We start from the raw sequence: 27,594 nt of genomic DNA on the forward strand, positions 1-27,594 counted from the left end.
TAACTTATGATTGGGTATTTAAAAAGAAAATTCGTTGTTAATAGTGCATTTATTTTTTTTTTTAAGACTTTACTTATTTGACAGAGAGATCACAAGTAGGCAGAGAGGCAGGTGGGGGGGTGCAGATTCCCTGCTGAGCAGAGAGCCTGATGTGGGGCTCAACCCCTGGACCCTTAGACCATGACCTGAGCCAAAGGCAGAGGCTTAGCCAACCCACGCACCCCTAACAGTGCATTTATTACGGACATTCACCATGTGCAAGGGCTGTGTGCTTCAAGGGACCAGAGTAACCCTGAGCGCCCACCAGTTATGAAGCTTGATTTACATGTTATCTCACAGAACACTCAGCACTCTGTGTCCTATCCTCTCCTTTTGAAATGAGGAAAATGGGTTCCGAGAGGCTTAAGTTACTGCCCTGAGGTCACCCACACAATTTGTAGTAGATCCAAGGTTTCTATTCAGGACTTTGAGTTTCCAAAGCCTTTATTCTCACCACACTGCCACACTGATGGAGACATAATTAACAGTTACTGCCCCTGAATGGCTTTCCTGATCTGGAGAAGTTTCCTTAGTTTCACCAAGTGGAGAAGAGATACATGGACCTAAATACCTGTAATTGGTGATACATACAGTATTGATAGGTATTGTTTTTAATTTTTATAAAGGTATTATTTTTTTAAAAAACAGGAAGTAAATCCTTATCAAACACCGTAGAGGGAGAAATAGTTGCAGTGGGGAACTCCAAGTATCTCAAATTTCAATGTGCAAATGAAACACCAGGGGATACAGAGACCTAGATTTTCCATTTTTTAAAGGCCATAAGTCCTGGAAGAATAGCTTATACTCATTGTAAAACCTCACATTTCAATACCTGGAGTCATTATTATGATTGTCATTATGTTAAATAGAAAGAGTTCATTATCTCAAGGTAATATGCATTTAACCCATAAAACAAAATTAAAAATTAACAAATCGTGCTTTGAGAAAACCTTTATTGTACATCATTGAATCCATTTCTATCTGAATAAAAAGCACACAAAACAAAGATGCATACTGGAAAAATCCCCAAAATTTCAATCAGCAGTATACAAGGAGTGGAGACTTTGTTTCTGTGTCTTTTTAAGGCAGACATCTCCTACTTATTTTTACGTTTCCAGGATGTTTTTCAAAATATATTTAATGTGAGTTTTAGAACCTCTCCCCCTGAAACTGCAGTTCCTGACACTGAAACACTCCCTTCCATGAGACCTAACGTGCCCGTGAAGGGCACAGTACATCACAGAGTTTGTGCAAGCCCACACAAGCAGTAAATTAATCTTTGCAGGATGGATAAAGTGTGCACTTTATAGAGGATACTCTTTCAACTATGTACTTTAACACTGAAGGAGAAAAAACTTATACATGAATACTAAGAAAACCTCATCCTTTCCAGAACTAAAAGCAGCATCACGTAACAGTTGTCCTTCAGAACCAAATTTTAGACTGTGTGCTGGTGACAGTTGTCTCTTTATTACTCTGTCCTTAAAGACAAGATTTTAAAATACAATGATTACTGATATACAGCAACCATATCCCCTCTCTCTCAGGGGTGAACCTCAAGAGAGTGGTCAAGACCAGGGTGAGTGAGTTCTGTGAACTCCGACCAGGCATTGTTCTCCACTCATGATACAATCAACCCAGTCAGAAGAGCTGGAAGTTAAGAGGTTAAGAGCTAAAGAGGGGATGGAGACTACATTTTAAAGCTATGGCAAAATAAACAAGAAATAACAAGAACCCAATAGCTTCTCTCATCAAAGTTAGTTTAAAAAAACCACACACAAACCCAACACAAAGCTGCAAAAGACATTAAGTATTTCTTTTAAAAATATAAATAGTTCTTGATGAATTACAAGTTTGCTCAAAGTAATAGTCTTTAAACCTATGACACTTGATCTTAAAATATCCATACGGTTTCCCAACTCAGCTACACATTATATTTCCTCCAGGGCACAGATTAGCCTGATAGCTACTTTTTACAACAGCAGAATATAGATACTGGAGTGTCATCTTCTAATCTGTATTTTCCAGAATTGGGTAGATCTTTGCATTCTGATATAAATGTACGAAGTTCAGTCTCTGGAAATCCGTCTTGTTGGTAATGCTACACAGAAGAATTAGAAAAAAAAAAAACCTCTCATCAATAAGTCCCTTGAAAACAGCTATATTCCAAATTCAAAATGGATCATTTGGCAAGGGAGGGGGACCTTTCTAGAGGAATAGTTCAGTCACTTCCAAGAATTTTCAAGTAGATAAAGCCTCTAGAGCCATTCTTAAGTCTAGCTAAGGAAAAGTGAGTCTAGAACTCTGCAGTGTCCTCATAGGCTCCTGGTTCAACACAAAATGGGCATGTTGAGTCTGAGTGGTCTTTCCAGAGAGATTTCAACCTATACACTCTTTTGGAGTCTCTCTTCCAGACAGACAGGTTTGTTTAAGGGCCCTGTATTAACCTCAGTTTGGGGTCTAAGGTCTCTAGAACATGCCCTGACCAGAGAAGATCAGCCATCACTTGCTCACCTGACAGGTGCTCTGAGCTCATGGAAAGAGGTAAGCATCTAAACTGTGAGTCTCAGACTTGTGTCATCAAGAGTTGTCAACTCATATTACTACTCTTTGAGACCTGGGATATCACCCTTAAATAGCATATAGTTCTCTGCATGCAAAGCTAAAGACAGTGAATTTTTAGAGCACAGGGGGAGGGATTTGGACAGGTACAACTATACTCTTTCCCAGTGCTCTTGGTGACTCTTCCCAGTGCTCTTGCTTGGACACGTCTGCCAAGCAAGTATTGAGGACACTCAGTTCTTGAAATCTGATTCAGTAAAAATGAAGTCATGACCCTGGCTTCATTAGCAAGGTACGTATAATTATCATAGCCCATTGACTCCTGCTAACCTTTGCTCTATCCGGGGGACCCTTTGTATGACATCATCTTTCATTACCCTTCTCATACCCAAAAGAAAGTCCCCAAGTGGAATGCCTATGTCAGTGGTATACGTAATAGTAAAAGTTGTTAGAAATTTAAATGTACATGGATATTTACCCTGCCTTTCCATATTTCAAAGGGCTCAAACTTATTTTTAAAATATCCCATGTGAGTGACAATATAAATAACATCATAATATAATATCACAATATAAATAACATCATATTTCTGATATGTATAAAGCATACATGGCTAGTACTTGATATACTAATCTCTTCATTCTTCTGGAGACTGGCCTCTAGGATGGTCCCAGGCAGGGCTTTGCAAAGAGTATGGGTTCGGTCACAGCACATTCTAAACGAAGAGGTCATTTTTTTCTTTATGAAAATTGGATTTTAAAACTTCCCCATAAAATTTTGAAATGTCATATGTTTTGCTCACTTAAAACCTACTAAATTTTAGAAGTATTTTTTAAGGTGGTTTTTTTGTTTGTTTGTTTCTTTGTTTTTAAGTAATCTCTCTATATCCACCATGGGCTTGAACTCATGACCCTGAGATCAAGAGTCACATGCTTTCTGACTTTCAGCCAGGCACCCCTGATCTTTATAATTCTAATAAAAGTTTAGAAAGCTTGTGTGAAAAAGCTTACTTGGAGACAAAACTTTGAACATTCTACAAATTCTAATTCTTCCTTTCTGTGTCTTAGTATCTAAAATTGAAGTCTTTTTTTTTCTACCCTGAAAAAATTGACATTCTATCCAATCTCCTCTCTCTTAGGTTCCATATTTTATTGCCATTCTACAAGTTCTGGAAATGTTGCTACTTACCACTCTTGATGAACCTACCTTAATTGTTTCATATGTATCAGTGATCAGTGCAATGAAAAGACTTAAAATCATATATATAAAGAGGCTGATGAATGAGTAGAGGTAAATTCTGCTAAACAGCCAGACCAAGTAACTTTTTTGTTGCATTTTTGCAAACGTGGCAAACATATCATCTCCATTTATCAGAGAGAAAAGGCACTCAGAGACCATGTTCAGAGAACGGAACTGGAAAAAGAAAAGAGAAAGTTTACCTTATTCCACGTTCCTTCCCAGTGGAGATTTTGTTCATGACAGCATATTAAAAATAATGGGACCAGATATCCTACGTTACCTCTGCAAACAATGTACTTAATTTAACGAAACTATAAGCATTTGCTGTGTGATCTCTACAGCCTGTATAACGCCTACTATTTCCCTGGGAAGAAGCGGCTCTTTCTTGATGCTCCCCTTAATGGGATAGCCTGAACTGAAGCAGAAGGGGGCAGCTGGCACTCTTGGTGCTTTTCGGAGTCAAGTCTTACCATCCGCTTTACCTACATAGAAAGAGATCCTAGAAACACTTCTATAGAGATACCCAAGTCCTAACCATGCGTGCTTATACTCCTCATTTTAAAACTCACTCCACTTAGGTTCATGGCGTTATAATCCAGTTTATAACTCTGGTAACAAAATTTTCAAATATTTCTTCAACTTTCTCTCTATACTATCTTTTTAATAAAATTACACTTCCAAAAGTCTTGCCTAAATAGCTTACTCTAATATATATTGATGAATCCAATGGACTAATCTTGACCTCATAGGTGAGGGGGAAAAAAAAGATGTAATTATCTGATACAGTCCACAAAAGAAGGTGAAGTAGTTGAGTGAATTAATTATTCTCTCCAGCTGGTCACACCATCCCATTTTATAAACATGGCGCTAGATATACCCTACCTTCAACATTTTCAGGCTGATATCACAAAATGGAAGAGGCTTATTTTAAAAGGGTAATGACCCACAGACACTATTTTAGGAATTAACAGAAACAGGAAAAAAGTTGTTTATCGGTACCTTATCATGGTATGGCCCCAGCACAATCCACCCGCAGAAGCAGTAGCCTAAGTAAATCATAGCGGCGCAGCAACAGAACCTGATGACATTGGGCAGCGCTGCCTGCAGGGTCAGAATGAGGAGCTAGGAAAGGAAGAGAGGCCATTAGAATCCACTTGCCCCTCAGCCAAGGAAAGACAGCAATACCAGCACCACGGAGATCCCGGAATCCTTACATTGTACTTCTGAAAGAAGCCGAGGTATCGGATGACTCCAAGCCACACGAGCATGGTGGAAGTCCCAAGAAGTATGCTACAGACATCATAACTTGTTAGACTCTAAAGAGTGAGGGGGGAGAAAAGTAGATTATTCATTGGGGCCAAAAAATATTTTTGGAGTTGATGTGACTCGGGCCCTGTTCTAGGTGCTAAGAACAATTTCTTTGTTCTTAGCATCTAGAACCAAGAAATGAACCAAGAGACAAAATTTCCTTCCCTTGTGAAGCTTGCGTTCTAGTGTGTGGAGGGGAGAGAGAACAGAAATACATTGACAAAACCCTCAGTACATTAGCTGATGGTAGTGCTGGGGAGAAAATTCAGGGGAGGGGAGAGAGAATGGCTATCTGGGTTGCATTTTCAATGGGGTGATTAGGAAGGTCTCCCTGAAAAGGTGGTATGTGAACAAAAAGACTGTGTAGGCGGTGTGGGAGCAAGCTAAGGAAAAAACTAAGAAAGGAGTGTTCTAGGCACAGAGAATAGCAGGGGCAAAGGTCCCACAGCAGGAGGGTGCCAGGCAAGACAGCGAGTCAGCCAGAGGGAGGGAGCCATGGGGGAGAGTACAGAGTCATAGAGCTAAGGAAGTAGGTAGTTTAGGGCCTTGTGGGTGATTTAACAACTTTGCGTTTTGACCTGATAGGCTGGGGGTGAGGGGCATTGAGAGCTCTGAACAGGAGTGATATGATCCCATTTGGGTTGCTGTGGTTAAGAATAGACTGTCAGGGGCGCCTGGGTGGCTCGGTGGTTAAGACTCTGCCTTGGGCTCACGTCAAGATCCCAGAGTCCTGGGATGGAACCCTGCCGCAGGCTCTCTGCTCAGCAGGGAGCCTGCTTCTCCCCCCCCCCACCTACTTGTGATCTCTCTCTCTCTGTCAAATAAATAAAATCTTAAAAAAAAAAAAAAAAGAACAGACTATCAGAAGAGTGAGTCTATTGCAATAATACAGGTAAGAGCTGATGGTGGCTGGGACCAGGCTGGTCATGGTGGAGGTGATGAGACAGTTTCTGAAGACAGATGGACAGGATTTCCTCTTGGTTTAGATGGAGGGCGGAGGGGATTAGTGAAAGAGAAGAGTCAAGGATGCATCCGTGGCTTTTGTCTCCAGCAACTGAGAAGAGTTGGCATTAACTGAAGTCAGAAAGGAGAAGCGGGTTTGGACTGTGGAGGTGGAGATTTGGGGAGCTTTGTTTTAGGTATGCTAAATTTGAGAGGCCAAGTAGACATCCTAATGAAAACGTGAAATCAACAGTTGGATATCTGAGACTAAAGTTCAGACAAGAATTCCAAGCTGGAGGTAACGATTTGGAAATCACTGGCAGAGAGCTGCTATTCAAAGCCATGGCACAGGAGGAGATCACCAAGACAGTGGCAGAAAAGAGCACATGTTCAAGCACTGCACCTTCAGGCAGTGGCCCTTTCTTCAGTTAGAGATGGAAGGATCTAGCAAAGGGAGTCAGAAGACCAGCCTGTGATTTAGGGTGGAAACCAGGCAAGTGATAGCCTAGTGAAAAAGTGCACCAACAAAGAGGGAGCCCTCGCAGTGTTAAAATCTGACGATAGGTCATCATGAGGTTCCCACATGATTCTGATGCAGAGGTTTGTGTATCACCTTTGGACAGCTCTGCCCAAGAGATTTCCTGATGAGATCTAAGAACCTTACTGCTATGGATTTTAAGTTTCTTCGATACAACATTTGAAAGAAATAATTTACTCTGCAAATGTTCACATTCTGGAAAAATGTGAGTACAAATCTGATACTAATGATGGCATAAGTAGGAAAAAAAATTACCTTAGCTTGAATTTCCATTTTCAGAATTGATCCAATAATTGTCAATATGTCACTAATAATAATCATAATGTACCATCCGTTGACAAATTCCATTCGATCAGAAACAGAAACTTCCTTCTTATAATGGAGGAGGAAGAAATTGACAAATTCCTTTAGGGAAAAGATGGGAAGCACCATGAATTTCTCTGTCAGTCAGTGTCTGTAGCATTTCTAGAAAGCAGCCAGCCTTACCTGCTGAAGCTGAAGTCCTCTAACCACAGATCGAAGGCACAGGATTAGTGAGGCCAGGCAGATGAGGATAACCAAGGCATCGAAGATCATCATGTAGTGAGTGTTCTTCTGAACTGGAAGGAAAGAGCGGGCCCTGCTTATGAAATGGGACATTAGTATGGTGAGTGCTACTTCTTTCTTTCTTCTTTTCATTCTTAGCCTCATGTATTTGAACTGCTGCATTGCATACCACAGGATAGATATATTAGATTTATAAGGACACTCCTATTGTAATCTGTCCTCTCTGAGCACAGGTGCAAGTGATTCTTTAGACAAATGAATATCTAGAGATGGAATTGTTGGGGTAAGGCAGATAAATGGTTCTAAAAAGAAAACCTAAGGAATTGCCCTCCAAAAAGATCACACTGATTTACATACCCCCACATCTTCTCCACCGTTGGAAATTAATAACTTTATTTTTGCCAATCAAAAGAGCCAATCTTATTCCCAATGATTTGAAATGCCATCTCTATCAGCTGCCAAATTACTGTATGTATTTGAGAACCATCTCTTACCCTTTTGATGTTTTTGTGTATTTTAATGCCTAAGGCAAACACCTCCTTATCACTCTTTTCTGGAATTTGTGTTGGCTACTCTTGCTTGTTTATTTTCCCACACATTCTTTAGAATCAGATTGTTAAATTCTAACAAAAATCCTACTGGTAATTTTTTGGGGGGGGAATCATGCTAAATTTATAAATTAATTTAGGGAGAATTGGCATATACATAATGTAAAATCGCTTATCCAAAAAATATAATGTGCCTTTCCACCAACTCAGTTCTTTCTGCATCCATCAGAAGCATTTCCAAACTCTATCTGAACCCTTTAAGCTGCTTTTAAAAATAATTTAGATAATTTAGACATTCTTTCTGCAAAGACAACGGAGTGAAAAGGCCCTGGTTAAGTGTTCTTCATGTGAGTATTCAAGAAATTTCCAAAGTCCTTCTTTTAAAAATTATTATAGCCATCAATAACAGATCTTTAATTATCAGCCTATGGTCTTTTGTACTTAATGCAGTTAGCCTTCCTGACATCCTATTAAAATATACTATCTGGGTGTAAAATACTTATTAAGATCCCACTGTGTCTCAGGTGTTTCTCTAGATGCTGAGGATACAAGTGGTGACCAAGATAGGCCCCAACTTGTGGAATTTCCACTAACTGCAGTGCCACATGTAGGGAAGTACACAAGTAAATGAACAGAAGGCTCCCAGACAGGAGGAAGTGGTATGGAGAAAATAGGCATAATAGCTACCTTGTGCTGCTGTGCCACACACAGTCCTAAGCACTTTATGTGTATTAAGTCATATTATCCTCAGGCCAACCCCAACCAGGGGTGCGTGGTTATCCTCACTTGCCAGGTGAGAAAATGCAGCATGAAGAGGTCAGAGAAACTTGCCCAAGGTGACATAGCCAGTACATGGCTGAGTCAGGATTCAAACCTCTGCAGTCTGTCTCCAGCATCCGTCACTCTGTATGAGTGGTTCTGGGGATCCCTTGGGAATTGTTAGAAATGCACACTCTCTAGGCCTGTCCTAGACCCACTGCATCAGAAACTGCATTTTCACAAGCTCATTCAGATGGCACTAAAGTTGAGAATCGAGAGAGGTTGGTGTGGGGGGAATGGTGTGAAGAAGGCTCGTTTATATGGCATAGTAATGGGCAGCAGGTGTCAGGCGAGACCTGAATGCTAAGACAGAGCCACCCACGCAGAGAATCTGGAGAATGGCAAGTACAAAGTCATGGCCAGCATGAGTGCAGCTGAGTGAAGGGAGGTGAGCAGAGGTCTCAGCCCTCATATGCTCTGCTACACAACCTGTCTTTATTTGACAAGGTAGACTGCTCCCCACTGATAAAAAGACAAGCACTTAAGACTATAGTTCTATAGTTGAAAGTTCTATAATGAAGCATCCCATTAATACTGGCCAAGGGGCATCTAATTGTTACCAAAATGTCTGCATCTACTCTAGGAAAATTTAAAAACTAAGAAACAAACATTTGAGAGAAAGCCTCCATGCCAACATACTTTCATATGCTCTCATTTTCTCTATTCCAAAGTTTGTGGAGAAGTATTGTAGGGTTTACATATGACAAGACAGGCTTGTGTTTCAAATAAATAATTTTGTATTGAAATAAAATTTGTGATTCACGAGCCTCAAATATGTGAAGTTACCTCATAATGAAAAGAATTCTGGAATGAAGAAATTTCATTTATCCTCACTATCTCATTATCACTTCTGAAATTTGTGGATCAATTAGTAGGAGGCCCTAAGGCAATGATTTTCCAAGTATTGCGTGATTAAGGGTGATCTGCACATTCCTAGTCCCCACCCCAGACCTACCTACTGCCTTGCAGGGAGCTGGGGAAACCACATCTAAGCAGGACCTGGGGTGATTCTTCTGCTCACCAGAATTCAAGAATCCCTGACCTAATCCAACACAACATACTAAAGGGGCTAAAAAATGACAGATCAATTTTTTTTCCAGTCAATTTCCCCCAAATTTCCAATCGTACTTAGTCTATACTTGAATTCATGTCCATATTTCCAAAAATGTACCCTTTCCTCATTCCTAAATATAAAAATATTAGTGCAGGATGCTTCAGGGTCCAATCCCACCTGACCCTCCCTGGCTGTATGACCAGAGGTCCCAAGATTCACTTTTAAGCCTTAGTTTCTTCATTTGTGTAAATAGGGGTGCTGCCTATCTCAAGGATATTTTTAAAATATTAAAATGTAGGTGGAAGTCCTTATGCAGTAAGCACTCAATAAATATTAGTTTGGGCATATGTGACTTTTTTTCCTGGGGGGTCCTGTGCATTTTTTTGGTAAAAACATATAGGGGGTCAGCAAAAGTCATTTCAATTACTAATAAGTTACTCATTGCCTGGAACACCAGACACCCACAATGAGCTGATCTATTTGCAGAGAGTTAGGAACTTGGGAATGATCTGATTCTTTCATTTGATGCTCCACATATCCCAGTAATTTAATAACTTATTTTATTTAATAACCATTTTTGAAAACTAGTAAAATTCACCACTTACTTGATCCAGATACATGCCAGTCTTTACATTCTCTGATGGAAATGTCATTATCTAAACTTATCTTAATTCTTCCACTATGGGCCTTATTGTCAAATGTTATCTGTGAAGAATAGGAAAAGGGTCAAAAACATACCTACAGTTCTTGAAACCAAGATGTCTCTATGCATTAATTAGGAAGCATATCTTTTAAGGTAACAGGATATCCACCCAGATTCTCATCCCAGACTCTCATCCTCGAGTTGATGCTAACTCTTTTCAACTTTGGGAAGTGCCCTTTACTTGTCTGTGAAATGAGAAAGTTGGACAAGATCTTCTGTCAAGACCTTTTAGTCTCTAAAACCCTGTATTTCTAGGATAGTATTCCAGCCCTGGACACCTTTTAAAGCAAATAGATCTCTCTCCTTCCCACTCTGAGTACCTCCGGATGCCCTCTTGATAAGGGCAAGAGCAGGTACAAATGTGCTTTTCCTCAGCCCAGGGGCTCGGCTGGGGACAGTTAGTGCTGCTGTACTTCTTACGAACACAGAGATTCATGATCTCAGGCTTACAACATTTCAGGGGAAGCGTCCCTGATTTTTATTCTGGGCCTAGACTTCTTAGCTGCTCTAGTACCGTATGTATCAGCAAGGATGGGGTGACAAGGAGTTAACAGCCATGTTTTGCTTCAAGGATCACCATTTCAGACACCAGGTACCAAGCAGGACAAAATCAGTTGTGGTTTTGTTTGGTTTGTTTTTAGTGCCTTCTCTCTTAAGTTCTAAAGAAAAAAACATTCTTTCAAAACCTGCTCTTTAGGGGTGACTCTTTAGGGGTGGCTCCATCAGTTAAGTGTCTGCCTTCAGCTCAAGTCATGATCCCAGGGTCCTGGGCCTGAGTCCCGCCTCCTCAGCAGGGAGCCTGCTTGTCCCTCTGCCTCTGCCTGTCACTCTCCCTGCCTGCAGGCGCTCTCTCTCGAATGAATAAATAAAGTCGTTATATAAAGAATTAAAAATGAAGGTGGAATACTTTTTTACGCATATAAAGACCTTTTAGCTGACCTGCGCTATAAAAAATGTCAAAGGAAGCCCTTCAGACGGAAGGAAGACGATCCCAGATGGAAGCCTGGAGCTACACTCAAGAATGAAGCATGTTGGAAATGCTTACCTCATGGGCCAATATACTTTTTTTTCTTATTATTTCAATTGCTTAAAATATAATTATTTAAACAAAAACTACTAACTGTGCATTGTATAGTTTGTAAAACATCTGGAAATAAACTGTGTGACAACAACAACATAAAATCCAAGATAGGAGACACAGAAATAGATTGTTATAGGATTCCTGTGCTCTATAGGCAGTGGCATAATATCACTTGAAGGCAGATGGTAATAATTTAAATATGTGTACTGGAAACCCTAAGATAATACAATAAAAAGTTATAGCTAACAAACCAACACAGGAGCTAAGCTAGGACCCCAAAAATACTCAATCCAGGCAGAAAAAGAGAAAAACTATATTAATAACCACATGTCATTTAAATGGTCTACGCACCCCACTTAAAAGGTACATATTATGAAGCTGGGTAAAAAAGCAAGACTTAACTCTATGCTGCCTAATAAGAAACCAACTTTAAACATGAGATACAAGCAGGTTAATATAAAAGGATGGAAAAAGATATACCATCCTAACACTAATTCGAAGAAAGCTGGAGTGGTTATAATAACATCAAACAAAGTAGATTTTAGAGAAAAAAATATTACTGGGGTGAAAAGTACCATTTCATAACGAAGTAAAAGTTCCTCAAAAGAACGCAAGAATCCTAGATGTTTGTACACCTAATAAAAAAAACTTCAAAGTACATGATGCAAGAATATATTAACTTACTATGAATGAATGTTAATGCACTACTTTTACATTATAAATCCAAATTAGAGGCACACACAGGCAGTTTTCATAAACAGCTGTCACATAAATCAAATAACTGCTATAAACCAGATACCGAGGAAGGCCTTTAAATATCTTGTACATATGAAGTATGATAGACAGAGCAGATGTTTTGACAACAACTTTGTTAGGTAGGTGATCATTAATTCTCTTTTACAAATGAGAAAACTGGAACTGAAACTAATTAAGTAATTTGCCTAAAGTTACAAGATACTACCTGGTAAGCTGGAATTATAATCTAGGCTTGCCTCTTTCCAAAACCCCTGCATTTTCAATCAGGCATATCCGGGCCCAGCTCACGTTTACTTATAACCATAGGGTGGCACTAATTGCATTTATTATTAAACCACCCTATAGGGCATCATTTGCACTATAGTTCTGCGGGACACACCACTAAATTCACAAGGTACAGACATAGCTTGGGTCGAATCAGCAATGACAGGAAAAATAGAGCATCCACATGCGGCTAACAGTCCAAGTTACTCTCGCCACTGTATCGAGTCACGGGAAAGGGTCTACATTTTATAAATGTTTCATTCTGCACATATTGATATCACCTACTATGTTCTTTGAGGGATGCAAAGATGAATAAACTGATTCCTGCCTTCAAGGAGCTTTCAGTCTAGCAGAATTGACGATAAAAGCCTAGAAAATCCTAAAACCAAAGAGAAGGTGGGTGAGTCCATACAAAATATAAAAACAAAACCAAAAATAAAACCCTGGAGTTCAGAGCACAGACTGTGTTCCTAACTGGAGCATCGCAGAGAGGGTCTGGGAAGATGGTGTCGGTTGAGCTGAGCACTGAGGATTATAGAACTTCTGAAAAGTGCCATTTCTTACTTTGAGAGTGGTGCAGGTGGTGGTAAGGGAGAGAAGAGAAAAGAGACAAGACTGTGGATAATCACTCAATTTTTAAAAAATCAAGTAATATTGAAAATTCATGACTTCCCAGTTAGTATTAGGATCAAAATTTGTAGCCTAATACAAAAATAGTCTTATAGTATTAGTTCCTTTTCCTGTTAAATGATATGCATAATTATTAATTACACTCTATTCTGATCTTTGGAACTTCGACCTCTGAAGACTTGATTTCTCATAGACAATTAGTTGAATATCATGGACAGGGCTCTGGTATTAAGTAAGAGCAATCTGGACTGTGTGAAGGCAAGTTGTATCAAATGCTGTTCCACCTATGCCCCCATGCAGCATTGGATTGCTAACCTTGAGCCTCATGGGGTGAGGAGCTCACATGGGAGGCATCTTGTGCTCTCTAGAGAGCGTTCAGAGCTCCATTTGTAACTGGAATAAAGAGAACAGCGATGTGGCAGGGTGGGCTGAACGGGGAGGAACCAGAGCATCCAGAGGCAGCCTAAGGAAGGCCCTGTGAGCAATAACACAAAGTCTGTACACATCTACACTGAAGAGCCTCAGCAGCCAAACCCTTGGCAATGACCATAAGCAGACAGCCACAGACTGGTAAGAGCCAACTAGAGAGGACCTACAAGCCTCTGCCGCCTTTGTATTGAACACCTCCCCTGTGTCAGGCACTGGTCTGAGCACTAGAGACCCTGCACTGAACCAGGCAAGGACTCTGCCCTCACAGGACTAACACCGAGGTACAAAGGACAGATAATTAACAAGTAAACAAGTTATCATAACAAAGCAGAGCCAGCTATGCCAATGCTTCCCCTAGGCACAGACAAATGGAAACATCCTGTTTAGCTGATCATGCTTTAATATGGGTAGGTGAAACCTGTAACTAAATCAAACATTTTTCCCTTAGCCTGGGACCAAATTCAGCCCAGCCCACACTTACAGTCAGAGAAAAGTCATAACAGTCAGGGAGCTCATGATGACGAATGGTCTGCAAATTAATGGCCTTCAGTTTAAACTGCAGCTCCACTGTTAGGAGTCTAGGGAACAGAGGAGGCTTTAGTGCAGTGAAAACATACACACAGAGACACACAAGGTACACGCCCATCTGCTTCCTCACCTATGAAAGTCCAGAGTTAAGTTGAGTTTATTTTCTTCCAGTGCTCCCATGTGAAAAGGTTCATCTGGCTCTACAAAGAAACATTCTGCCATAGAAAGGAAAAAAAAAAAAAAAAAAAAAACCCAAAACACATTGTGTTTATTGCCTAAAATAAATAAGTGAACTGTGTCTTGAAAGGATAATACATTTAAGACTACATATTCAGATCTACTGCTCTTCTGAATTAAGATTTAAAAGCTAAACATCTATATCACTTGGTTACAATGAGTCATTTGTTTTTAAGGCACAAGTGGCTACATTTCTGGAGCGGGTGAAGGGTAGGAGACCTGAACTCTGTCTCATCAGTCTTCTATAGAATGCTATCTTCCTTCCTGCCTTTGTGAGCCTAAACTTTGAGTCCCTTCTCCCGTTTTTGTATCCTAAGCATAAGTGTGAAGTGCTTGCAGTACCTAAGATAAAATTTTCTAAATTTAAAGGATCTATTTTTTTAATTGTATTTTATTTTAAAATTAAAAAAAAAAAAAAAGGAAGACAGCATTTTAAAAGATTCCACTAATCTGTATTGTAATCCTTTTACTATCCCTCTCCAAAAAACGTCCCAGTGACTTTTGTTAAAAGTATCTGGATACTTAATTTTTAACTCAAAGATTTAAGTTAAGGTTTAAGTACACATTGTAAATAGAACTTTGCTAATAAGAATAAGCCACTCAAGGGCACCTGGGTGGTTTAGTTGGTTCAGTGACTGACTCTTGATTTCATCTCAGATCTTGATCTCAGCATTGTGAGTTCAAGCCCTGCACTGGGCTCCACTCTGGGCATGAAGACTACTTAAAAAAATAAATAAAAATAAAAATATAATAATAATAATAATAAGAAGAAGAAGAAGAAGAAGAAGAAGGCATTCTGTTCTCCAGAACTCCTGGTTCTGGTTCTTCCCTGAATCCACCATTAAAGATACTAAGTAGAGAAATGCAGTTGAGGGGAGGGAGTTTTATATACATGATGAATTTGCAAGTACAACATTTTGTAAGGATAATGTAAGTTTATGTAACTGGCTTTTCCAGCACAAGAGGAACTGGCATATAGAAGCTAACAATGTCATAGGGCTCAGAGCACAGAGAGCCTCGGTCAAAGTTCAGCACTGATTCTTACTAGCTCCATCTGGACCATATCACTTAACTCTCTGAGCCATACTTTAGTCTTCTATAAAGTGAAGATAGCAATATTTCTTCCCTTATTGGTTTGTTCTTGCTATTTTTGAAAAATCATGAGTTACAGTGAAGGGCTTGGGACAGTACCTGACACATAATAATTCCTACATAGTTTCTTACTATGACCTAAGAGCACAGATCAAATGGTGTTTTTAGAGATTAAATTACTGATTTTAAGGATAAATCAAGGAGTTTTTAAAAAAAGGAAGCTCTAGGGGCACCTGGGTGGCTCAGTGGGTTAAAGCCCCAGGGTCCTGGGATCAAGCCCCGCATTGGGCTCTCTGCTCAGCGAGGAGCCTGCTTCCCTGTCTTTCTCTGCCTGCCTCTCTGCCTACTTGTGATCTCTGTCTGTGAAATAAATAAATAAAATCTTTAAAAAAAAAAAAAAAAAAAAAGGAAGCTCTAGTTTTTTGAAGAACCTCACCAGTTTCAATTTCTGGATCAATGTCAAAGGTATCATTTCCAGGACAGATGTTTCCTTGCCTGTAGAAGCGCTGACAGATTGCCATGGCAGACTGCTCTGTACCCTTCTTCTCGTAAGCGTGATTCCCAACCGAGGTATTGCGGAGCTGCAAGTACTTCACCCGAAAAGAGAAACAGAAAATGGGAACACCAGCCAGACAGAAATGAAGCCATGGTTCCCTGCCCACCCTGCCTGTGAAATGGGAGGTTCCAACCTGCTCTCTGGGCAGAGATATTCACATTCATGTTCACACTGATATATGCAGAGCACAGGACCTGCTCCTGGGCGCCAGGACAGCAGCCAGCAGAAAGCACTCCCAAATTAGAGTTCTGGGCTGCAGTCTCATTTCTGTGAGTGTGAACACGTCACAAATTTTCTGAGCTTCCAGTTCCTTGTCTACAAAATGAAAGACTTACACCGTATCAACTCTGCCATCTTTCCTTCTTTAAAGATCTATATTCAGGAATTGATTTTTGCATTCAGTGTGAATACAAACTTTATGTCTCAACCATTTCCTATAAGGTCAGAGTTCTTCTTTGCCCCTGTAGTATAGAAGGGGGATACAACTGTTCCAAGCTAACTTGCAAAACTTAAAAAAAAAAAAGTTTCATCTTTATCATTGCAAGAATACAGTTTAGTCACTTTCACAGCAATATTCCCTCATCCTAGGGAGTCCTATAAATAAAATAACATAATTTTACAAATGAGGATCTTATGGAACTATTGGGATAATCATCAACTTAAACCCTGCGTGGACCTCTGTAGAAGAAAATAAAGTGCTTCAGACTTACCATGAACAATGCTGTTCGGCACAATTAGCGATACAAAGATAGTGCTATGGCATCCATCTCTTGGAATTAATGATTTAGTGCGATGGACACAGAGATAGATAATTCTACCAAACAGTGCATGTGAAACATGCTAAATTAAATTAAATAAATCTTTTATAATCTGAGCCTATGGCACAGATGCTGAGCTGTGCCTTGTCCAGGCCTCCAAGAGCATCATTTTACCAGATCTGATGTACGGTTCTCCCCTCTCATTTAACTCAGCCTGCCCGTGGTGTCTGATGCAGCCGAGTGCTTTCCCTTGCACAGGATATGTCCTTTACTTGACTTCTGAGACATGGGCTCCTCACCTCAGTCTCCTTTGCTGAATCCTGCTCTTACCAACCTCTACATCTCCGAGTAACCCTGGATTCAGCCCTCGACTTCTTCAGCTGCATTCCCTCCATAAGTGATCTCAACCAGTCCCCATGTTGAAACATGATCTGTACGGCGATGCCTTGTAATTTATAGCTCCTGACCTTTCCACTGAATTCCACACGTGGGGAGCAATCTGCCTGCCTGACACCTCTCCCTGGTGTCTAAGAGGTATCTCAAACACATACGTGCAAACAGAAAAACCAGCTCCTTTCACGAAAATGCCCTTCTCAGTCAGCGACTCCATAAGCCACACAGCCTCGTGGGCCAAAACTTAGAGATGACCCTTTAGCCTCCTTCTCTCACACTCTACTTCTGGTCCATCAGAAAGTCATACATTACTTTCAAATTACATCCCACAGTCCAGTCTCCATATGGAACTCACAGGACTGTTACAGGAGTAAGTGAATTATTGCATGTAATGCCTTAGGATAGTAATACCCAAAACACGAGCCATTCTATGCTCTGCTCATTCCCTCCCTTCTCCCTCTCAGGCTCCTCCCTGAGACGGCTGCCTCCCCACACTCCGGTCTGCCCTGTCACCTGTCATTTATCAGAGAGGCCTCTCCTGACCACCTCCATTCATTCCAGTCATTCACTCTGCCTGATGCTTCTTCTTCTTTTATTTTTATTTTTGTGTACATTTGTATACTTATGTATACTTATAACCAAGTGACAAATGGTATTCTTATTTACTTAATGCTTGTTTCTTCCTTTTAAAATATGACTACCTCAACTTTGTCCATTTGTTCACTGTAGTATCCAGGCACCAAAAGCAGTATTTGAGGGGCACCACTGTGATTCAGTTGGTTGAGGATCTAACTCTTAATTTCGGCTCAGGTCATGATCTAGGGGTCCTGGAACTAAGCCCTGCTTTAGGTTCCCTGTTTGGTAAAGAGTCTGTTTGTCTCCCTCTCCCTCTGCCCTTCCCCTTGCTCACACTTTATCTCTCCCTCTCTCTCAAATAAATAAATAAATCTTAAAAAGAAAAAAAAAAAAACAGTATCTGATACACAACAGATATTAACGATTTGAAGGAATAAATATTAGCCTTTGCTAATGTATATTAGCTATTAATGTAATATAATTACATTATTTTACAGTCTCTCACCTACTGAAAGCCCTCCCATGGCTTGCAGTGTCTCTCAGAATAAATTTCAAAGCTTCTTTCCAGGGTCTATAAAGCCCTGAGAGACCAGACCTAACCCAGCCATACTCAACCCCTTCATACTTCCTCAAACATACTGAATGTTTTCTGGCTTCAAGAGTCTTTGTTGTTGTCACTCTCTCAGCCTGAAATATTCTTCCCTAGACTTCAAGTCCTCAGAGAGGCCTTTTTGGACCACGCTGAGGCAACTTTTAATGCTCTCAGGCTACTTAACTTTACCTCACAGAAATCATCACTATCTGAAACCAAATGATTTGGGTTAAACTTATTAAAATCCATCTCCTCCATTAGAATGTAAATTCCACAGGGCAAGGAACTTATCAAGGCCACTGCTCTAACCCCAGCACTTAAAGCAGTGGTAGGCATAAAGTAGGTACTCAAATATTTGTCAAAATTAAGATAAGGTAAAAAATTAAAATGCAATTGTTGGTCTTCATTACTAGAGCTAATCTGGTCACAGTGAGATGCTAAACTGCTGGAATAGGATATGTCATTACAGCACTAAGCTCTCTGTTAGCACTGGGTCTGGGGAAAAGGGCTAGAAAACTATGGTATTAAAGGAAGCTGTATAAGTTGTTAAGTAGTATTAGGTCCTACATGTAGGGGGCAAATAGTATAGCAGTGGAGATATCTGGCTTTGAGGTTTTTCTTCTCTATTGAAGGAAATAAGTGTATTAAGCCTTGCTAAAGCTATTCTGAGCCAAACTGGTAGTTTTATATTAGAGGTAGGAGGGTGTAAGAGGTAAACTGTCCATTAAATGAAAAGATCTTGAGTGTGGTAAGGTCCCAAAGTAGACCAGTGTGCCTGCAATGGTGTGTGAAGGGAGGTAAAGCTGGAAAGACAGGCAGCGATCATGAGGTAGAGTCATACAAGTATGGGGTCCTGTAGCCCTTCTGAGTGCCTACTATTTGTGAAGCAATCCTCACAGGACTTCCCTAAAGATCTGAGCCTCCTGACGAACAGAAACTTGTGTGTCTTGAACTTAGTAGGATCTTGAAACAGAAGATCCAAGGCTCAGGGATGCAGGTAACCTGCTAACATTATGAGAAATGCTCCAGCCAAACTTCCTTACTGTCTTAATAAGATGTGGAGGTCTGTGTAAGAGCTGGATGGTCAGGAGCAAGTGGTAGGACTATGTCCAACTAAAGGGCAGCCCTGGAGCTTGAGTCAGAGGACTCTGGGACAGGAATGAGGTATGTGGGACTAGGGCCAGAAGGCAGGTGACCTATGGAACAGACCAATGGGGCCCCCAAGTGGCTGTGGCCTCTGCGGGCTTTAATCAGGCTGGGCATCTGTCCTCACTTGCCTCTGTAGCTCTACCTTGACACTGGACTCCTTCACACAGACCCATGATTCTGTTTACTAACTTACATAGCTTACTTCCTTCACTGTACATTTCTGGTCAATTTCACAATCCATGTGTTAACAGAAAGCCTTGGTGCCATAAATACATATGTCATCTTAGCAATTTACTACCTCACTGTGCATAGATTATCTCTAGATAATGAAGAACCATAATTGCACTATAAGAATTTTTACTTTTTTTGGACAGTTAATCAATGTTACAATAAAATCATTGTCATGTCTGACATAAAGACCTTACTTATTTTTTAAGTGAATGTTCAGGTTTCAGTGGCTATATATGCTCTCCAGAGTTAATCTCATTATTTGTTAAGGGCCCCTGAGCCTATAAACTCTGAAGACTTAATGACTACTTACAACCAGGTCCATGGTTAATTTTAAATCTTTGAGGAACTCGTGCCAACCCCTAACTCTGATTCTTTTAATTAAGTCTTTAAAGTTTCTGTCTCTCTGTTATTAAACAAAAGCTTTTCTCAATTTCTAGCTTCATGGAATTTTGATGGCATTTTGGTTTTTTTTTTATTTTAAAACGGTTTTGTACATATCATCACAGAAATGTTCACCCTTCTGCAGTGGAACGTTGGTTTCTGTCATGTACACTGCTAGTAGTTTTCCAGTCTGTTCTTTCTCCCATGTAAGAACACACATACTTGATTTACCTGGTTCACTGCAAAGATGATCTGATGGTATACGTCTCTTTGTGTATACACTGCGTACGTGTCATCCATTCGGTCCATATATCCTTTTAAGAAGAGGTGTTTGAATGCTATAGTGTTCTCTTCCTTGAAAGCTACAACCATCTGGTTACTTAGCCCAAAAAAGACCAGCTTAAAAGAAGAAAAGGAAAAGGGGTTGGAAAAGCAATGAAATAAAAGGTCTCCGTTTAACAATCAATTTAGCAATTCAAGTCTGAATATTAATTAATCCTAAATTAAGATCTTGACAAAATTCAATAGAAATTAAAATTTTGTATCTGTGAATTAATTTGGCCTTAAAGATAAAGTGGGCTTTCAGTTTTAAAATGAAAGAAAGTGGCTTTGCACATTTTCAAGTATGATCTTACTTATATCATTGCCCACCCAACACCACTTTCAGGGAAGTCCTCCATTAGGAGTTCAGAGAAGCAAGGTCTCCCTGACTAAAGAAATGGGAAGGTTTCCTTAAGAAAGAAATAATGATAGAAAACCCCTAAAGTATGTGCATAACTTGGGTGGGGATATTTGAGGAGCGCAGCTAAAAGGCTAAGAAGGTAGAGTTGAACTTAGCACTTGGGGGTGGGAGGCTGAGGATCCCAACACAGTCCAACTGAAAGAACAGCATCAAAAATAAAAAGTCAGCTGAAAAACTGGAGGCAGATGGTGCAGGGGCTTAAGAGGCAAGTACAAGATTTTTAAATGAGTTGTGCAGGAAACCAGGGTTTTGAAGCAGGTGTACAATGCAACCTAAGAAGTGCCTTGGAGTGCCTGGGAGGCTCAGTAGGTTAAAACCTCTGCCTTTGGCTCCAGTCATGATCCCAGGGTCCTGGGATGGAGCTTTGCATTGGGCTCTCTGCTCAGCAGGGAACCTGCTTCCCACCCTCCACCCCCTCCACCCCTCCGCCTGCCTCTCTGCCTACTTGTGATCTCTGTCTGTCAAATAAATAAAATCTTTAGGAAAAAAAAAAAGTAGTGCCTTAAATAAATCTAAGCCTCCAATCAAACACTATAGTTGTCAGTTTGCCAAAACTGTGACAATAAGACCAAAAATAAAAACATCCTTTCAACAGATTTCTAAATTAAAGAATATTAACATAATATAGCCTTACTATTCAGGCAGGACTGACCGCAGAGTTTTACATGAAACTCAGTTATTCATGCACAAAAAGTTGTTTAACTGCACTGCTGTCTTATTAACACAAGCTCTTTCAGTCATGCCTGAGACTTTAGTCCAGGCATCTCTTTCACCTCCTCTTCCCTCTAAAACCATCTCAATCTCTTGCTGTTTGCTCCTTTTGTTCCCTCTCTCTCTCTTTCACTTGCTCCCTCTCTCTCTGTCTTACACACACACACACACACACACACACACACACACTGTTAAGTTTAGAACATACATTCCAATTTGGATCTCAGAGTGAAACAGGGTGTATTTTATATGGAAAAGGGAAATGACACTTAGCACCTATGTGCCATACCAGGTATTTCCTCCATACCAATCCCACAGTACAGCTCCTTGAATACCCATTTTAAAGATGGGTACAAAAAGGCCCAGAGAAGTTAAATAATTTTTTCAAGTCACATCACTACCAAGTGTGTAGTCAAAATCTGAACCCAAGTCTAACAGACTACATGCAAGCTCTAGCCACCCTATCAAGCTACATAAAGTAGTGCAGAGACTGACTGGGGAAAAACCTGAGCATGCAAATCTTTTCTTTTCTCACCTCTCCTTGTGATGTACGCCCTGCACCCTACACATACCAGCAACTACCAGCTAACTGGACTTCTGTTTCTGAAGAGCCTCTATAAGCCAAGTGTCCTCTTTAAATCACAAGAAGAAAACAGCTTGATATTTACATCTGATGAAGCTGATGACTGAAAAGCCTCCAGAGAATTCCTAAGGACCAATTACCAATGAGTACCCCCCCTCCACTTGACGGCACTGAGCTGGGTCCCAAGGATACAATGCAGAAACAATGGTCCCTGCCCTCAAGGGTGTACCCATGGCAGAGAGAAACTCCCTGTAACTCAGAAACTGCACCAGGCCTTGGGGAAAGGGGACATTTAGCAGGGTGCCTATCATCGGAGACATCTTTCATTTGAGCTGCAGACATAAAATCTCCAAATGAACAGAAAGTACACCTTCTTTCTCCTGAAAAGAGGGAGGCTGTCACCCAGTCACCCTGTTTTGCTCAGGTACAATGTCTTTATGTCATATTTGCTTGGTTGCTCTAATACAGATGAAGGAAACATCACAATTAAGAAAAACCCTTGGGGAAAACTGGGTGGCTCATGTGGTTGAGCAACAAACTCTTGGTCTCATCTCAAGTCATGATCTCAGGGTTGTGGGACTGAGCCCTCTGTCAGGCTTCATGCTTGGCAGTGAGTCTGCTTGAGATTCTCTCTCTCTCTCTCCTACTCTTCCTTCACTCACACACACACTCTCTATTAACACTCTATCACACACTCTCTCGAATTAAAAAATGAATCTAAAAAAAGAAGAAGAAAATAAAAGAAAAATCTTCAGATGGGGTGCCTGGCTGACTCAGCCAAAGAGCATACGACTCTCTCGATCTCAGAGTTTTGAGTTCAAGTCCCACATTGGGTGTAGAGATTACTTAAAAATCAAATCTTAAAAAACAAAACAAAACAAAAAACCCCTCAGTTCCTTTTAGGAATGTACCTAAATGCCTTTTATATGCTTATTACTAAAAGGCTTAACATCTTAAACCATTGGTCACTTTTCCTCTTGACCACCCTAGGAAACAATGGATAGTTAGATGAGATCCCTAAAAAATGTGGGAGTAATTAAGAACACGGGTCTTAGAGTAAAATCTGAGTTAATTTTCAGCTCCACTCTTATAGTTTCCTGACTATGACAGATTTCTTTTTACATTACTAACCTCAATATCTTTGAAATGGGGATAATTACTCTCACCAGTAGGAAAATATATCTTCACAAGAACAAATCATAATCAGTATATATAAAGAATTACAAAATACGGTTTCCCCAAAAAATGTCCACAGAAGTCAAGGAAATGAGATTCAAATTCTCTTAAAATGAAATCGCAGGAGCGCCTGGGTGGCTCAGTGGGTTAGGCCGCTGCCTTTGGCTCAGGTCATGATCTCAGGGTCCTGGGATCGAGTCCTGCATCAGGCTCTCTGCTCGGCAGGGAGCCTGCTACCTTCAATCTCTCTCTCTCTCTCTCTCTCTCTCTCTGCCTGCCTCTCTGCCTACTTGTAATCTCTGTCTGTCAAATAAATAAAATCTTTAAAAAAAATGAAATTGCATATTTCACTACCTATGCCACTCTTTTTTAGTTAACTCCACTTTTTTCCCCTGTAGCGTTGTGAGAATCCAAGCACTTGCCTTAACAGAGAACCTTTGAAGTTTCTGAAGAGAGAGAAATTCCCAGGAATCTAGGAAGGAAAAGAATCCTCTGGTTGGGTAACAGCTAGTTTTCACAGCTGATTTAGAAACCTTCAGCTTCTCTATTACAGACCAAATATTAAAATTTTCTTTTCCTAAAAACTGATTCTATTATGTGACTAAAATTGTAATTTAATAAGAGATGAGAAGAGGGGAAAAAAGTAAGGGAAAAAAAAGACCTAAAGGCTTCATTCACAAATATTAAAGAGAAAGGTTTAAGATTGTGTGTTTCCTTATTTATTGTTCTCCCTTATACATACAGTTCAAAGATAGAAAAAAACCACTGTCCTTACTCCTCTGTTACTAAAAGAGGGCTCTTTAAATGTATGATTTGAGATGCTTACCTGTATAGTCACCACTGCAATTTTTAGAATTTGTATGGCAAGCTTCCATGGTTTTCTGCCTCGAGCCCAGAACTTCTCACAAGGATTCATGAAAAAAAATTTGAGTTTTCGCCTCATCTGGTCTTCTAACAGAAGCTCCTCAGAGGGTGATGTGTGCTGGTTAAAAGTGCCACGATTTTCCTCTTCATGAGAGCTGCAGCTACTTATAACAACCACAGGACTTGCCATCTCTGGGGAAAGGGGAAAAAAAGACTGTTTCCATCCTGTAACTAAAGGCACAAATCTATATTCTTTGTGATAGTCCGAGAGTTGAGGAAGCCCAAACAAAAGATCTGGTTTCAAATAAGCACCATTGTTCTAAACTGCACTTCAGGTGTAGAATGTGACATGCCATGTTTCTTTTTGAATCAAGTAGAATGTGACATATTATGTTTCTTTTTGTTTTAGTTACTAAGGACATTTTCACCCAATTAAAAGTTACTGAATTCTTGGGCTGCTTCTATTAGTAAAGGGTTATATGTACATATATGCAGTAATGTATACACTCTCTGCCTCATTCGATAACAGATACAATTAGAGCAGGGTGACCTGAAAGCTTATGCAAGGATTTTAGAGGGTAGATGGACCTTGGAATTATATGCAAAATCTTATATACATGAAAATATGACCATTTTTCCTGCAGTGATACTTAAAGTTTCATCAGCTTATCAAAATAAGTTTAAAACCACTGACTTAAAGGTAGTGAAGTGTAGTGTAAAGAGAACTAAGGCCGTGTTCGGTGTCTAATCCTGGTTCTACAACTTGAACTTGACACTGTAGCCCTAGGCAAGTCACTCAGCCTCTCTGAGCCTGTCTTTTCTTCTGCAAAATGGTAATAACAATACCTATCCTCCTATAGTTCTGATCACTTAAAAATGCAAAGAAAGCCCTGGCATAGGGTCCAACACTGAGCAAGCAGCCTCACTCTCCCTACAGCCCCAGTAGCCAGGAGAGTTTCCTAAACAGGCAACAGGATTCTTAACGGTCTGTGGAGGCTCAGGAAACTTACTGTTCAACAAAGGGGAACGCAGAAGCTCAATATAAGCCCAAATCCCAATGAGCTACATCTCTTGTATTTGATTTTTACTGGAGCCCTTACATTTATGTAGTACATTTTGCTTTTCAGAGTATATCATATCTATTATTTCTTTTGTCTCTTTGGAAAGGATTGGGTTATTTTTATTATCTTTGTAGCAACTTTTCCAAAATGACAAAGATGTCACTCCAGAAGTGGGGATTAACTTGGATTTTCACTCAGATTAATTAATATTATGGAAACCTGTTCAAAATAAAATACCCCAAATCACCTGGGAGAGTGGGGTGCATCCAGGTAGACTAGAAAGGCTGGTTCTGTAGTGATATTTATTTATGGTGACTTCTACTCAGAAGTCAAGATGGGGATAGAGGAGAATCAGCCTATTATAAAACATATAACAAGTCACTGTTTAGGTATCACCCTGCTTTTCCACCCATAGAATCCCATATTTAGTTCCAATTCAAACATTTTTAGCAAGCCCAGCATCTCCAAGTAATTGATACTGGCTATAAAACTAGCTACAGGGAAAGTTTTTACAATATTGAAAAGATTAACAAGGATAGTGCTGAGTCAGTAAAGCATGAAACATATTTACAACATAAAAATAGCATATGCAGAATCTTCAAAATGAAATAATTATGATAGAACTCATTCAGGTATGGTTCTAATGTCTTAAAATGCCTGTCAAAGTATGAGTACAGAAACTCTTAGGTGAAGACATAAGGGAAAGAAAAAAGTTATTAATCCCTTAGGATTTTCACTTAAGAACATTTTATTTCCTTCTTCAAAAAACCAGCATTTAAAGAGTCCTTATCTATGGGATGTAAAATGAAGGTGATTTTATGTTAATCAAAACTGGCCCATGAATACCAACAATAGCAATGAAGCTGGTAACAATAAAGCATGTTGGTGAATTACAGATTTGAAGACACATCAAGCCCTTTCTATTTCGATACAGGGAAAAGTAAACTTTACCCAAACAAGACAACACGCCCTGTAACAGTAACGCACAGGAACAAAGAGAGAATGAGCCAGCCACAACTAATTTATTCAGCACATGGCATCAAGTTGTCTCGGAAGCAAGCATTTCATTCACAAGGACTGACCACTATACTTGCTGTGTTAGCTTTACCGTCACAAAAGCCCTTCTGGAGTGCACTTTATTTTATTTTAATTAAGAGATTTTATTTATTTATTTGTCAGAGAGAGAGAGAGAGAGAGAGAGAGAGAAAGCACAAGCAGGGGGGAATGGCAGCCAGAGGAGGAAGAAGCAGGCCCCCGGCTGAGCAGGGAGCTAGATGGGGGATCCTGATCTGAGAGGAAGGCAGGCGCTTAACCGACTGAGCCACCCAGGCGTCCCGGGGCTGCACGTTAAAAAACAAAAAACAAAAAACAAAAAAAAACTGCACAGTGTCCAGACCTCCAGCGGCTGAAGGAGTGCCAGCCACCCTTCACACGCGGCGGGAGCCCGGTGCCACGCGCCGTAGGCGGAGGTGCGGGTCTGGAGAGTCTCTCCACGGTGTTAGGCGCGCTCTTAGGATCTACAAACTGACACACACAGGTTATTTATTGACGGTGACGAGAGGCTTAATTGGCCCGAGCAGCAGAAAGTTAGGGAAAACCGGGTAATATGTGTAAATAGAAAAACCTCATGGTTGATAAAGTAACACAACCTAATTTCTTCAGAAGCGCTTTCTCACTTCACCAGACACCGGACTCCTTTCCGTCTTTCCTTCCCCTCCCTCCCTCCTCGTTTCTACGGCTTCGGCTTCGGCTTCGGCTTCGGGACCGACATCCCCGAGCGCTGGGGCGGGTGCCGGGAGCAGGTGCAGCTCTCCCGAGAGCGCCGCCGGCCGCAGCGCGCCTCCTCCCCCGCCTCCGCGCCGCCTGCGACTTCGAGGGCCCGGGCCGGCTGGAGCCTCCCCTCCCATTTCCATTCGCCCCCTCCGCCACGCCTCTAATAAAGGCCCCTGGAGTCCAGAGAGGCTGGCTGCGCGACTTCAGGAGCATCTCTGAGTCCCCGGCCGCCCCCTGCCTCGCCCCTCGCCCAGGTCTTCCGGGGCGGCTCTGCCGCAGGTGGCCTCCTGCTCCCGAGGTCCCTGTCCCAGGCTTCCCGATGGGCGACTGGCCGGGCGGGGTTGCGCGGCAGAGGTGCGGGCTGACCCCGGCGGCAGCGCCGACCCACCCCGGGGGCCCCGGCCCGTACCCCGGCCGCCACGAGCCGCCACTGACCTTGCGCGGGCGGCGGAGCGGACGCCGTGAGGAAACGCAGCAGCTCGCACCCTGGTCCCACCTGTGTCCCTTCCATGGCGCCGACGTCCGGGGGCCTGACCCTCCCGCTTTGTGTCTCCGACGGCTCGACACATCGCCGTCCCTCCCTGCACGCCGCGGACGCCGCTCCCAAGACACCTGATGCTCCGGGAAGCGCCGGACTCGACTCACCCGAGGCTCCCGGGCAGCGGCCGCGGGGCTGCCAGGGGGTGGGGGTGAGGGACGCCGGGTCTTCTCAGCGGCAGGGGGCGCGGCAGCT

The 27,594-nt window shown here is 41.2% G+C and overlaps 1 protein-coding gene across 2 annotated transcripts; it reads right to left on the minus strand.

Moving 5' to 3' along the window:
• Positions 1 to 972: 972 nt before the first annotated feature.
• MCOLN3 (mucolipin TRP cation channel 3) lies at positions 973 to 27,594 on the minus strand. Of its 2 annotated transcripts, none has more exons than XM_044238602.1 (14): positions 27,507 to 27,594; positions 26,485 to 26,612; positions 23,990 to 24,219; positions 20,183 to 20,350; positions 15,752 to 15,905; positions 14,117 to 14,201; positions 13,940 to 14,036; positions 10,201 to 10,300; positions 7,115 to 7,227; positions 6,884 to 7,033; positions 5,055 to 5,156; positions 4,840 to 4,962; positions 3,808 to 4,014; positions 973 to 2,140 (listed from the first exon to the last, which is right to left on the minus strand). In XM_044238602.1, exons 3-14 carry the CDS (start codon positions 24,215 to 24,217, stop codon positions 2,006 to 2,008), a joined length of 1,662 nt encoding a protein of 553 aa, XP_044094537.1. In that variant the 5' UTR covers positions 24,218 to 24,219; positions 26,485 to 26,612; positions 27,507 to 27,594; the 3' UTR covers positions 973 to 2,005. The 2 variants fall into 2 exon arrangements, with proteins under 2 accessions (XP_044094537.1, XP_044094536.1); XM_044238601.1 differs by lacking the exon at positions 27,507 to 27,594 and adding an exon at positions 27,297 to 27,363.

This window comes from Neovison vison, chromosome 2 (assembly GCF_020171115.1).
Source record: "Neovison vison isolate M4711 chromosome 2, ASM_NN_V1, whole genome shotgun sequence".
Taxonomy (NCBI): domain Eukaryota; kingdom Metazoa; phylum Chordata; class Mammalia; order Carnivora; family Mustelidae; genus Neogale; species Neogale vison.